Source organism: Platalea leucorodia, assembly GCF_965183815.1.
Source record: "Platalea leucorodia genome assembly, chromosome: 4".
Classification (NCBI taxonomy): domain Eukaryota; kingdom Metazoa; phylum Chordata; class Aves; order Pelecaniformes; family Threskiornithidae; genus Platalea; species Platalea leucorodia.
The window spans coordinates 91237461-91252169 of record NC_138826.1 but is presented as its reverse complement, the minus strand read 5'-3'; the positions used below and the strand labels follow the sequence as shown (position 1 = coordinate 91252169).

Genomic DNA, 14709 nt, shown 5'->3' with positions numbered 1-14709 from the left:
TAAACTTAGCTTATTTTATTTAGATTTCTGTTTCAAAGCATAACGTATCTGTTAGGTGAACATAGATATATGTATTTTATCAGTATTTTTCTTACATGTAAATGTTTTCATGGATAGCTTGTCCTTTTATCTCCAGAGCACGATATTTACACATAAACATTATTTAAATTGCAGTCTACGTTACCAGCATGTTGCTTTTGTTCTTTGTTGGGCTGTCATCAACTAATGGAGTACGATGTTCTTTTTCTTTTCTCTTCTTCCTGCTGCCATTATCAACAGCACCTTGATAATGGCAAGTGAGTAGAAAGACTTGAGTGTGGTTTTTCTCATTTAGATAGATGAACTTTTTTTAATATTGTTTCCAGAATCTAAATCACGTTCTGTTGGTTTTGAAGAACAGCTGGAACTAGTTACTAGTAAACTAACGTTATCTCAGCCTTACAAATAGTTATTTTATATATATATATATATATATAATATAATACATTATAATATATATTATATATATTATAACATAAAAAATGTTTTTTCCCTTTGTTGGGTGGTTCTTGAGCATATCTTTCATAAAAAGTTATTTTACGTTCCTTTTATTCCTTTTGATGTTCTGCATTCATGTAATTGAGGTTCACTGTTGTTTTAAAACATTTTTATAGTATCATTGCTTATCATTTGAAGGACAGATTCTTTATCTTTGGTGTTTTAGCTCAAGCGCTTTTATTAGGAGGACTAGCTTCTATTAAGTTGCTTAATGAAGTCTGAGTTCAATTTAAGCTTAGTATGAACAGTATAATCTTGCTTAGCAAGATGTAATGACACAAAGAATTGAGAATGTAGAGCAGCAGAAAGAATGGGATGCAAAATACTTGAAGTTTAATCTTGGACCTCAAAGAGCATCTAATAGAAATGTAAATTCTGGGTCAAATTTTAGATGTAGATTTTGAAGATTAAAAGAATTTAGATGACTCAATGTCACAGATTCTTTTGGAAGTTTTGGTAGGAAGATATTCTTGGTGATGGTACCTGCTTTTATTCTGCCAAATTTCCATTCCACTTTACGGAAGGCATTCAGGAGCAGTTGTATAAATTAAAGAATATCTCCTGGAAAATGTTTGATCTGGGGACAAGTAAAATGGTAATAGTGGTGTCAGAGGAGGCTATAAGTAAACGAGCAAATGAGGATGAATAGTTTTGCTGTGAAGCTGGGGTATGTTTTTGAGGTTTGGCAGCTATCAGAAAGATTGATTGAAATTTGGTATTCAAATGCATTTTAATAGTGGAAGGTTTGCAAAATTTAGTGGTTTCAAATAGAAACTATCAACAAGCAGTAATGGGGACAGGTTTTTACATCTGTTTAAAACTTTATGAAAAATCTAATAAATGTTCAAAGGGGTAGAAGTATTAAACACTTGCTTTTGAGTCTTTTGTGTGAGATGCATTAGGAGTATTAGTTTGTCATCACAAACAGTATACATCCAGATACCTTCCTACAGTCCTGTCATTGGTCACACAGTGGTCTCACACCGGTTCCTGCTGAGACTACCTCTTTGTAGTGCTTGTTTTAAGAGAGTACAAATTGTAAACATAAATTCTGAGGCCAGGGAATAAAATGCCATATTTAGAAAGGTCAAAATATAGACTATTGGAAAGTATGAAAGGTGTATAATGCTTGAAAAGGGCAGGATCATTTCAGAATATCAGCTAAGCTTCTCACAGAAACATAGAATAGTTGAGGCTGGAAGGCACCTCTGCAGACTGACTAGTCCAGCCCACCTGCTCAAAGAAGGGTCACCTAGAGCAGGTTGCTTGTGTCCAGTCAGGTTTGGAGCATCTCCAAGGATGGATGATCCACAGCCTCCCTGGAAAACCTATTCCACTGTTTGATAACCCTCATTGTAAAACAACATTTCTTATATTTCAATAGCATTGCCTGTGCTTCAGTTTGTGCCCGTTGCCTCCTGTCCTTTCAGTGGGCACCACTGAGAAGGGTCTTGCTCCATCTTCTTCATTCCCTTCCGTTGGCTATTTATACACATTGATAAGATCGCTCTGGAGCCTTCTCTTCTCCGGGCTGAACAGTCCCAGCTCTCTCACGCTTTCCACATAGGTCTGCAATCCCTTGATCACCTTTGTGGCCTCTCACCAGACATGTTCCGGTATATCCCTGTCTCTCTGGTGCTGGGGAGCCCAGAAGTGAACCCAGCACTCCAGGGGTGTCTCACCAGTGCTGAGTGAAGGGGAAGGAAGGATCACCTCTCTCAGCCTGCTGACAATGGTTTTCCCAATGCAACCCACAAGGTTGTTGGCCCAAGGGCACATGGCTGGCTCATGTTCAGCTTTTTGTTCAGCAGGATCCCAGGTGCTTCTCTGCCAAGCTGCTTTCCATCTGGATGTCTGACCACCCGCATGCCAGTGTGTACTACTGGTGCCTGGGGCTATTCCTCCCCAGGCACAGGCCTTTGCATTTCCTATGATAGAACTGCATGAGGTTCCTGTTTGCCCGTTTCTCCAGCCTGTCGAGATCTGTCTGAATGGCAGCACAACCTATGTTGTGACAGCTGAAAATGAGAGATCGTAAGATGTTCTGCACGTTTTCCCTGCCTCTTTCTTGTTAGCAGAAGCATAACAGCAATCTATGTATTGGTTGCTTCTTTTGGCAATTTTTCTTTCTTCCTACTGCAGGTGTTGAGCATTGGCAGTTTTTTATGAGAAACATGTTAAAGGTGTGAACATCTTTTTCTACTGCAAGAAAAGAACATATTTACTTTGAAAGTAGCCAAGTTGGGACCTCAGCTTAGTATAGAAAGGAACGCTTTCGAAAATGATAATTCTGTTTCTCTTAAAAGTATAATGAATCAGTACAAGTGAAAAGATCAATTATTGTGATAATTGTCTCTTCTTCTGAAGAAACTAGGAAGAAATTATTTCAGGTTTGAGATCATTTTTATATAGGAGCAGAGACCCTGCTGTGCAACTTAGAATTTCAGCTCTACGTCCAAGCTTGTCAGTGTCTGGATTTCTTTTATGTGTACTGTTTTTCTAACTTCTGAATTTACTTAATTTTGGAAGTACTTGCAACATCCGCTGTAAAAACCCCACTGAAGTTTAATGATATCTGCTATTGTCTCATAATTTAATGCTGCTTAATATGTTTGTTTGTTTGTTTGATCTGGAAGTATCTGAATGTGGTGTACATTTTTAAAATGTGCACAGGGTCAGTCAGCTGGATTTTTGGCTCTCTGAGAGGTTCTGTTTATACCAACTGTTTATATCAGCTACTGGGATGTTTGTTGCTCAGGAAGCTTGGCTTCTGTGAATCTTTTTCTAGGGAGCTCATAGTGACTTTCCCTGGAATGTCTTTACTGTCAGCTTCTCCCAAAATAGATACTACGCAGTTCTGCAGAAAATTTTGTTATATTAACTTTTCTGTGAATAACTGTCTCCTCAATGTCATACATGTGACAAACTCATCCAAACTTGGAGAGCCCAGTTGCTTTGGTAGCTTAGTTGCTGCTGATCCCAGTCCTTGAATGAAGCCTTGTGATCTGTGTGCAGACAGGTTTTTTTTCATATCTGTATCCTTCTGTGGGAGATTATTCCACAGGCAGAAAAACAACCAACTAACCAACCCTATTTGAATGGTTTATTATCATTAAGAGGATATTTTAAACAAAGATCTAAAAAAATCCAAGGTTGTAGTTCAAGTAACTTAAGCAACTGTACTACAAAATCAAATTACTTTTGAAAAACTGTACAACAATAAAAAACTTTCATCCAATCTGTGATTATAAAACTTGAGAAAAGGAGAAGTTGAGACAAGGAGCTTAAGTTTTGAAGTTCCACAAATTACCAAATGAATAGCCAGAACAAGGTTTCTATTAGTTTTCTGTTAAGAAGTTGTTACCTGTTTATGTGCAAACAAAAAAAGCAAGTTAGAGAAACATAAAAAGAACCTATTAATTAGAAACTTGTTTAGTATTAAATCTATTGAGCCATCATATTCTTCAAAAAGGCTTCTTATATGGTAAAAAACTAAGAATTTTTAATTAATCTATCAAGATACATCTGTGTGCATAATAAAAGTAACAGATTTAATTCTGATCTGGTTTTTTGTACTTCACTGTGGAATAAACCATCCTAATCAAATAGCTGGCTACTTTTCATAATTTACAGATGGTCTGCTGTTAATTTTAACAATTTTTGCATGTAAAAGGGAATACATTGGTTTTTTTTTTTTCTTTTGACCATGCAGAAATTTGAGACTGTACACATTAATAATTTTTTTTTCTCTTTGCAATAATGAATATTTTCTTACAATATTTGTCAAATGGTAAGGTTTTTTCATAATTTTTTTTCTGGTTCAAAACTATACCTTTTTATCTTGGAAAAACACTAAAGGCTCTTACTTGATTCTTTTTTGTTTCTGAGCTGGATCCCATAATGTTTTTAAGAGGAAAAAAAAAAATTGAATAAAAGATGCTTAGCTATCCTTTTTGAAATAATTTAATGCTTGTGTATCCAAGATTTTAAGGAAAAAATATTCATTAGTCTTTAAAAGAAAAACTCTGTTTGTCTACTGAAATGAAAAGTATTGTCTTTAACCAAGAGATTTAAAATCTGTGGTTTTTTCCCTGAAGCAGTTGATGTGCAGACAGGTGTGCCTTTCTCCTGACTTTACTGTAAGAAACATAATTGTGGAGAATAGAGCTAACTGGGGACTTACTCTGTCTTAAATTGTAAAAGCAAGAGCTGTCAGAACTTGTCTGCCAGTCAGGAGCTGGGTTGCCATTTGCTGATGCATAATAACATGTTAGACTGTGGTAACCATGTGTCTGAGCCCCTGTTAAACATCAAACATTGGTAATGTACAACAGACATTTTCAAGTTAGTTTAACCAACATGTTCATTAATATCAGTTAATGCAGGGTTGAGAAACTTAACAAATGCATGCCCTGAACACTAAAATTTTTTTTGATTGCTGAATGTTAAAATATCAACGTTTCATGCACATCCCCCCAAAGAAGTATGAGTAAGTGAATTAATTGGTTTTTGCAAGAACAAAATAGTCTAAACTGAAGTAGGTTAAACATACTAAAGCTTGCTTTAAAATACTAAATTGCATGTCAGCCTGATTATAACCACACCTTCACAGAATCATAGTCCTTGAGGATGGAAGGACCTCTCAAGATAGTCTCATCCAGTCCTCCTACTCAAAGCAGTGGCAGCTGGAGCAGGTTGCCCAGGACCATCTCCAGGCACATTTTGAATATCTGCAGCAATGGAGACTTCACAGCCACTCTGGTCAACCTGTTCCAGTTTTTGACCACCCTCACTGTAAAAAAACGTGAGAGTTTATCACTTTTTGGTTTTTGGTGAGCATCATCTTATGTTCAGATGGGATTTCATTTATTTCAATTTATACCCATGGCCTTTTGTCCTTTCAGTGGGCACCATTGAGAAGGGTCTTGCTCCATCTTCATTCCCTTTATATTTATACATATACATATACATATATACATACATATATATGTATGTATTTATACATATTGATAAGATCGCCCTAGAGCCTTCTCTTCTCCAGGCTGAACAGTCCCAGCTCTCTCAAATGCCCCCCCTGCCCCCAGCATGTACTACTGGTGCCCGGGGCTATTCTTCCCCAGGTGCAGGCCTTTGCATTTCCTTTGATTGAACTTCATGAGGTTCCTGTTTTCCATTTTTCCAGCCTGTCAAGGTCTGTCTGAATGGCAGCACACCCATCTGGTGTATCAGCCCCTCCTAGTTTTGTGTCATCTCTAATCTTGCTGAGGGTGCACTCTGTCCTGATGTTCTGGTCATTAATAAAGATGTTAGAGTATAAGACCTAGCATTGACACCTGCAATATAGCACTAGTGACTGGCCTCCAACTGGACATCATGCCACTGGTCAGAATTATCTGGGCCCAACCATTCAGCTGGTTTTTAATCCATTTCACTGTACACTTATGTAACCCATACTTCATCTGCTTGTCTATGATGATATTACAGGAGACGGTGTCAAAAGGCTTACTGAAGTTGAGATAAACAACATCCATTGCTCTCCCCTCATGTGCCAGGCTAGTAATCTCATCATAGAAGGCTATCAGGCTGATTAAGCAACATTTCCATTTCATAAATCCATGCTGACTAGCCCTTGTCACCTTCTTGTCCTTCATATGTCTGGAAGTGGTTTCCAGGATTAGTTGCTCCATCACCTTCTGTGGGATTGAGATGAAGCAGACTAGCCTGTAGTTCCCCAGATCTTCTCTCTTGCCCTCTTGAAGATATGAGTGCCATTTGCTCTCTTAGAATCTTCAGGAACCTCTCCTGATAGCCAGGACCTTTCAAAAATAAACAAGAATGCCATCACTGTAACATCAACGAGCTTCCTCAGCAGCTGGGGCATCCCATCAGGCCCAATGGTCTTATTTATCTCTGGCATGTTCATGTGCTCCCTAACCTGATTGTCCTCCATTGAGGATAAGTCAGCCTTGCTCCGGATTTTGTTTTCAGGGGCATGGGATTCCTGAAAACTGGTCTTACTAGTAAAGACTGACACAAAGAAGGTGTTGAGTACCTCAGCCTTTTCCGTGTCCTTTGTCACCAGGGTCCCTGCCTCATTTAGCAGTGGCCCATGTTTTCCCTAGTTTTCCTTTTGCTGTTAGTGTACTTGTAGAATCTTTCTTGTTGCCCTTCACGTCGCTTGCCAGATTTAACACCAGGTAGGCTTTGGCTTTCCTGACCTCACCCCTGCATAATTGCATAGTATCTCTATGTTCCTCCTGGGCTATCTGCCCCTGCTTTCACTCAGACACTTTCTCTTCATGTCTGAGTTGGGTCAGGAGCTCTTTGTTCATCCATGAAGGCTTCCTGTTGCCTTTGCTTGATTTTCTACTTGTCAGGATGGACCATTCTTGAGCTTAAAGGAGAAGGTCCTTTAGTATCAACCAGCTCTCTCGGGCCCCTCTTCTCTCCAGGGCTGTATCCCATGGGACTCCTCCAAGCAGATCCCTGAAAAGGCTAAACTCTGCTCTCCACAAGTCCAGGGTATTGTTACTGCTTTCTGCCCTGCTCTCCCTCGGGATCCTGAATTGCACCGTCTTATGGTCACGGCAGCCAAGGCCCCAACCTTCACATCCCCAACTAGTTCCTCCTTGTTTGTAAGTATTGGATCCAGCCAAGCACCTTGTTGGCTCCTCAGTCACCTGTGTCAGGAAGTTTTTATCAGTGACTTTATCCTGGATTGCTTGTGCCCTGCTGAGTTGTCCCGCCAGCAGGTATCACAATGGCTAAAGTCCCCTGTAAGGACTAGGGCCTTTGAATGTTAGGCTTCTTCCAGTTGTCTGAAGAAGCCTTCTCTGCTTTTTTTTTTTAATCTTGATCCAGGCACTCTATAGCAGATGCCCCCGGATTATTGGAGGAAAAAAGTTGTTTGGTTGCAGTTGTTTTTGCTCATATCCATATTTATGTATCTACTATGGATCACTGTGGAAGTTAAAGTATAGAGCAGTTTAACCATAGAGTTAATGAAGTGTGTAGGGAAGTCAGTATCTAATGTGAGTTATCATCTGTTTTGGCATAGGACTGCAGTAAAGTTTGTTTTTTAACCTGTCTTTTGCTGGACTGTTAAAATGCTAAACTATAATAAATAATTTTGTGGGGTTTGTTTGTTAGATCATAAAAAGTTACCTTTCAACGTTATCTGTTACATAGTTCCTGATGTTTTTCCAGCTATGTTGAGAATTTGGTTTACTCTTCTCCTGCATGTTAGAAACAAAGCCATCAAACCACTGATTATTTTTTTTTTACAATCAGAGTTTAAAATTGATTATTTTTGTCAAGCAAGTAACTATTCTTTAGACATCTTTCTGTGGTGTTTTACCACCACAGTAACATTAATAGATACTGAAGTTAGTATAGTACTAAAAGGATATGTGTTTTGGCTTAGAACCTTGCATTTAAAACATAACTGAGATTTTGTTGCACATTTGATTACTCATTTTGTCTTAGGAGATTCCTAAGTCACTGCAGTTGTTTCATGAGTTGATACTTTTGGTCATTCTTTTTGTACAATTTTAAAGGCAAAACTGAAGTATGGCAGTACATTCAGCATTCACACTTACTGCCTTTTTGGGTTTTTTATTATCCTTGTTTTGATCTTATTTTTTTGTTTTAAATGATGGGGGGGCTTTCTGCCAATGTTGTTACAAAGTTTTCCCACAAGTATCGAAATGTATTAAAAGCTGTAAGAGCTGTGAATGAATTCTGTTCTTCTCTGTACACAGGATTTAGCAATGTAAGCAGCCGTAAGCAAACAGAAAGGCTGCACATGTCAGAGTAGTAGGAAACTCCTACTGTTTACCTGTTATCACTTTGTATTTGATAGCAAATGCTATCAAAGAGTAAAACTACTCATTGTCATCTTATCTAAGAAACAAATTAACTTATTTTTAGTTTTCAGTGGAAACCAGACCTTTACTTAATAGCTTATTCTGGTTTCTTTTAATTTTTTAGACAACAATTATGCATTGCGTTTTTAAATTTAAAACTGTATTGCATTTGAATTTGGTTTAAATTATGTAAAAGCTTCAAATTTGTTTTGAAAAGTTCAATTTCAGCTCAAAATGACTCAGTTCAAATAGCTGCTTCTGAAATAATTACATGGATGAATGTGCATAATTTAACTTTTGCCCTAAATTTAATTAGGGTTAAACTTATTTCAATTTTATCTTTCTTGTGGACACAGTCTGTGTTACTTTGAAGATAATGTTCAAAGAAGAGTATTTAGATTGATAAAGGAAATCTACAGGAAAGCTTTTTGAATGTTGGTCAGAATACTTTAAAAATTAAATAACATTTTCTTCACATGGTGATATATCTTTTCTTTTGTAAAAGGTTTATTAATAAAAAGTTGAAAATAAATGTGAAAATATACTCGGGAAAATTCCTTGTGTAAAAATGTTTCTCTCCTTGCAGAGTATAGTTCTTGAAAGATGCTTAAAAAAATCAGGAGCATGCAGATTTTCTTCTCTTAATATTGTGATAGGTATTTCAAAGCTTTCCAATGACAGCTGGAGCTTTTTGCAAACCAGTTGGAGTTGCAAAGGGCCCACAAAACATGAAGGTGCCTAAATTCCTCTAAGTTTTCAGAGCCTTTTCCATGGTTATCTGTAAGATTTGATCAGAAAAAGAAAAATACACTGCAAGATAGTTGTATATTGTATTTAATTGTTATGTTCAGAGGGTCTTTGTGATTAAAATGATCAATATTTTTGTATTTAAAAATAGTCTTAAACAATGGGGGTGAGTGATAATGCTATTACTTTTGGCAAAAAAGTTTTTTAGAGGTTATTTAGTGTTGTGCATAATATCCTGGAATTTTTTAAACAATATTAATATGACAATGTTAATTAAATGGTTTCATGCTGCTATTAAACTAACCTTGAAGTATGTATCTTAATCATTTTTGTATCTCGTCTCAACATCCATTTATGGTTAAATGAAAAATTCATAAAATTTCTATGTTAGAAACTTTACATTTTAGGTTTTAGAACATCAAAATATCTATAGTCATACTGTAAACTGAAAACATTTTTCTTAGCACAGTGGCCTGTGATTTTTTTTGTTTGTTTGTTTTCTTTTTGTTTTTAATAGCTCTATTTATTCAACACAATATGAAAGTTTAAAGTACTGTGAAGCATTTCAAGTTTTAAAAGATAGATTCTGAGGGCTGCATGTCCTGGGTATTTTTAGTGCTTTGCCCACTTCTTAAAAAATATTTATTTTCCATGCTTGTTTATATGCATTGTTCATTTGTTAGCATTCTTTCATAGTTTTTAATATCTCAGCATTTTTATCTAATTTATCATTTTCATATTTTTAAAGGTCCCCAGGTGCATCCAATTTCTCAACTTTACCAAAGATCTCTCCATCTCTATCAAATAATTATAACAACATGAACAACAGAAAGTAAGCAATATACCTTAAAACATTATTTAATTTCATCACCCCCGTGTGACATAAACAAATTTTGATGTTTTATAACTCCTAGCTTAAGGATTTTGATTTGTTTTGCAATATTTGGATTGTGAATTTTTACTGGTCACTATTTCATAGTGTAGGTATTGTAAAGCATGATATCAGGAAAGAAAACGCAGTTAAAGATGTTTGGTAACTCTTAGTCCTCAGTAGAATAGGCACTAAAAAGAATGTTGAGCATTGTAAGAAAATATATAAAGACTTCATTTAGAGTTTATCATGCTAAAAATTCATTGTTGTTATTATTATCCTGCCTGAACTTAGATGGACAACAAAAAAAGTCTAAACTACTTACAGTTATGGTGGTCAGGTTTTCCCTTATTTATTGATGCTAAAGTATTACAGTAGCAGATGTGATATCACACATTGATTTGAGACCACTACAGCTGAATTGTCTTAGCTATAATGGTTGTCATAGTAATTATAGCCATTGATTAATTATCAGCAACTTAACTTCTGTGTCTTAGTGCTAGAAGATTGGAGTGAGATCAGTCTGATAGGTGTGCTTGAATATTACAATGAGCAGAGGCTTAGTAAAAGAGGCTTCTCACTTTTACGGGCTTTCTCCTTTATATTCCAAATCACAAGAATGTGATAAAACTCTAAAAGAAGAGCTTTCATATTCCAGTGGCCAACTTCATGTGTAATCTTTTTTTGTTGTACAATGCTTGAAACCAGAGAGCACTCATCTTTAATGCAAGCTGGGGGAAATTGAAGAGGCTTATTCTTACAATTCATTCAAATTTAAAATATTTTTCCAAACATGCATTTTGTGATCAAACATGAAGATGTTAAATATTAAAAAGGTGACATAAATATTAAATATCTTATACAATATCTTCCAGTTAAATACTGCATTTATCAGAAGTGATTTTTCCTAAGGGGTGAAGTGTCACTTGTGCTTCTACCAATTGTGAGTAGCCCCAACTCTCACTGTTAAACAGTTGAAATCCATGTATTTAACTGCAGTCTATTGTACTCTGTGTGTGAATGTGTAGTAAATAAAAAGTATATTGTATCTATGATTGTGTGAAAAATTACTTGACCAGAGCTGAGCCTCCAACTGAGAACTAATCTCTCCTTCCCCCATTGCTTATGCAAAAGACAGTTGTCATGCCAAAACCAAAGCCTGACAGTTACTTTTTCCTAGGGAGCCACCATATTAAATCAAGCCAGCAAGGCTTTCTTCTTTTTTTTTTTTTCCCTCCTTTTTTTTTTTTTACTTTTTTTAATGTTAGCTTCTCCCTAGTGATGATGTAGTTGTTTTTAGGAAGCACTTATAAAACCTGTTGCCAGCTCTTGCAGTTTTAAAGATAATTTCTTCACTTGCTTTAGCTGATGTTATTTTTTTCTTGGTTTATTTTGGAGCCAAAATGAGAGCTTTTAGAATTTAAGGTAAAATTCTGGGGTTGTTTTCCATTTGTTTCTTTAATTTGAGGATTTTTAACAGAAATACACGTTTAAAAGGAAGTGATAAAAATTCAGATTTGATAAGGAATTGGTCCTTTGAAGTGCCTTAACTGTAACTTAAACATTTGTAAATCAGATAGTAGGTACATGTTCTCTATAGTGTTATGAAACACCAGCCCATTTTCCTCTTGAAACTCAAAGCACTGTATATCTGGATGTTATGTAAGGCAGATAGATATTCAGTGCAGAAGTATGTGATTTTCCTTACAATGCAATAATCCAATTATGATGAGTTTAAAATAAATATTTAAAAAATCACAAATTTATAATTCACTACAATATATATGGTACAGGAGAATCTTTAGCAGCCCTTCTGTCAGAATACATGTTCAATATGAACTAGTTCAGTGACAGAGAAGTCATATCCATTAATACACTGTGTACTTTATAGTACATACTGTTGCATTAAGAATTTTTGGTTTCAAAAGGTAAATGAAAAGAGATATCTCCTGTATTTAATTGTATTATATCATTCTGGGTTAAGATCAGTTTCCTCCTCTGTGCTACTCCTCTTGCAAATATCTCCTTGTCTAAGAAAGCACTTCTTTTGCATTAATTAATGCTATCTTCTTTTCATTATTTTCTTAATTAACTGCTTAATGTCAGCTTTGCCTGGAATTTATTTTCATGTTTCTGCCTTATTGTCTCTTACATTGCACATTATCTTTAGTACAATAGCAAAATTATACATTTGTGGCTTTCCAGGATCCATTGGCACCTCCATATGGACATGAGACGCTGTGACTCTAAAAGAAATACCAACATTTGTTTTGAAGATAATTTTAGCTGACAAAGCTGATTTGTATGGCAGAAAAAGCAAACAACAGGTTGTGTGTAGTAATAGTCATGAATGCTAGTCATTGCAAGCCTCTTTTTGCAATTATAGCTCGGCTGTAGAGCACAAATTATGTTAAAACTCTGAAAAGTTTCATGTTTCTTTATATGGTACACATTTCTGTAATACTTGTCTAATCCAGGAAGTGTTCTGAGTAATAGTAAGCCTCAAATTGGCAAATATTTAATTGTGTGTTGAGCTAGTCATATGTTAGATAATAGAAATAGCTTGTGCAAATCTTATCAGGTCCAAAGCCTTCATTTCTGTAAATGTGAGTTTAATGGAATGGAGGATTCCAAATGATTGATCACTGATGTTCTTTTGCCTTTACAGGTGATCTTGTTGAAAGAATAACATAGGAGGATTAGCATAATATGTGTTAGTGGATTCAGAAGAGCAGGGAGAGACACGCATCACTTAGGTCTTACTGGAATTTTTGTTTATTGCTGTTATAAAGCAATACATTTCATGTCACATATGGTATTTTTTAAATTATGTGGGGAGGGGATTAAAAACAGTTGAACAGGGATTTTGCTTGGGGAATTAAGTGAAAAGTTGTTTTGTTTTCTTCATTTGTAATCATTGTTTCAGGCTCCTAAAATGACTTGCTTCATCATTCAGTAGTGTCAGCTTGTCAGAAGACGACAGCTGGCAACTGTGTTCACATGCTTGATATATTTCAATATGCTTATTTCACGAAGTATAAATGTTTATTACTTCACCTGTAGAAACAGTTTCTTCGTGTTGCACCTGACACATAGGCAAATATTAAGAGGAAGGTGGTTTTTTTTTTTTAAACTTTATTTAAATAGATTATAATGTTATCTTTTGCTCTCCAGACGATGATCATGAACAATAACAAAGACAGTAGTCTTTGTGTAGTGACATGGGCCTCTCCTGCTGCTTCTGGCATCTCTAAAAATTGATGGTACCCGATTACGGGTTTGTTAAAGTGGCTGGTCACAAAAACACATTGGCAGTGCATTAAAGTGGTTGAAATATTACGGAGCTCAGTAAGTGTTCCAAACTTTTAATTTTCTGGGCTCTTTCTTGCAACTCAAATTCCTTTTGCAGCACCTGTTGTTGGTATATGGCACTCCACTGTCAAACTGTGTCCTTTCCAAAGCTAGTGATGCTTTTCCAAACTTCTCTGTTCCAAAACCACGCTTCCCAGAACTCCAACTACACAATGAGTGCTCTGGGTTTAACATCATCTGAATGCTACTTTGAGGTTTAAAGGCAGGATACAGACAGTGCATATAAGTTATTTCAAATATGGCACATACAACTCAAAATTTATAGAATTACAGATAATAAAATCTCATTCAGAAACGTCCCTTTACCATTTTCACTACTTCAAGAACTCTGCCTAGCTGTTCAAGGGTCTGAAGATGGTTTCATTTTTTCAAGCCTTGCCTTATTTTTTGAGCAGCAATTTCTTCTAAGAGCTGTCAGTGTTTTCTTTCTGTTATTGCCCTTACTTGACCGCCCCATTCTAATACTACCCCTCTGCTTTTCCATGCATTGTTCCTTCATTAAAGGCAACTTTCTAAAGGTTTTGCAGGAAAAGCAGATGGAGGTTGGGGACACACTATCACAAGTTACTTTTTCTAGGGCATTTCTGTTTGAATGAAGTTTATGTAGACTTGCCTTGCATCTTTACTTGCTTTCCATTTGTCCAGTCTCAAAAGCATGAAAAGCAGAGGCACAGGGCAATTTAAATAAAAATAATTCTTCCAGACAAAATGAAGTTTGCAGACTGATAAAGCTTTCAAGAGACATCTCCTAGTCTCCTACACATAGTAGGCACTGTATTTTGCTGGATATATTTTGATAAAATATCACAGAACCCTGAAAGAAAAATATATGAATAGACCTGACTCACAGGATGAGTATGGTAACCATATTCTCTAAACCCCTCCAATGTATTTCTGTAGGCCAGTACAGAAGATGAAAGATCTCAGAAATGGCTTTCCGTTTTGAGAAGTCAAGTCTGACAGTTTGTCCCTTAGAGCAAACCAGCACTGGGGATCTATCTGCATTACAATTGTCTTGTATTAAATTATCACAATGTTATTCAGTTAATTTGAGGAAATCTTTCACATGAATGCACTATAGCCAAAAGACACCAATTGCATTTCCTAGCTCTCTAGCGTCCCTCCTAAGGTGGCAGTTTGTGAAGGGGGAAAGGCTGCAGAGAAGGAAAAGGAAGGGGAGTGAAAATCCCCAGGAAAAATACATTCAATCTGTTTATTACCCCTACATCTCCTAAATTTCGAAAAGAGATTTCTGTTAACCATGTGAAAAGTGTAATCTTTGTGTCAGGGGAGGAAAGCAGTAGGAAGCAAGCAGGG

At 36.2% G+C, this 14709-nt stretch overlaps 1 protein-coding gene across 9 annotated transcripts in view; it reads left to right on the top strand.

Moving 5' to 3' along the window:
- Positions 1–14709, top strand: part of USP15 (ubiquitin specific peptidase 15) — a 70040-nt gene that overhangs the window by 32706 nt on the left and 22625 nt on the right. For 3 of the 9 annotated variants that reach the window (XM_082309537.1, XM_082309538.1, XM_082309539.1), the window contains one exon: positions 9898–9981. In XM_082309537.1, coding sequence (XP_082165663.1) covers positions 9898–9981 — 84 coding nt within the window. The other 6 variants (XR_014227924.1, XM_082309543.1, XM_082309544.1 and 3 more) reach the window with 6 other exon arrangements.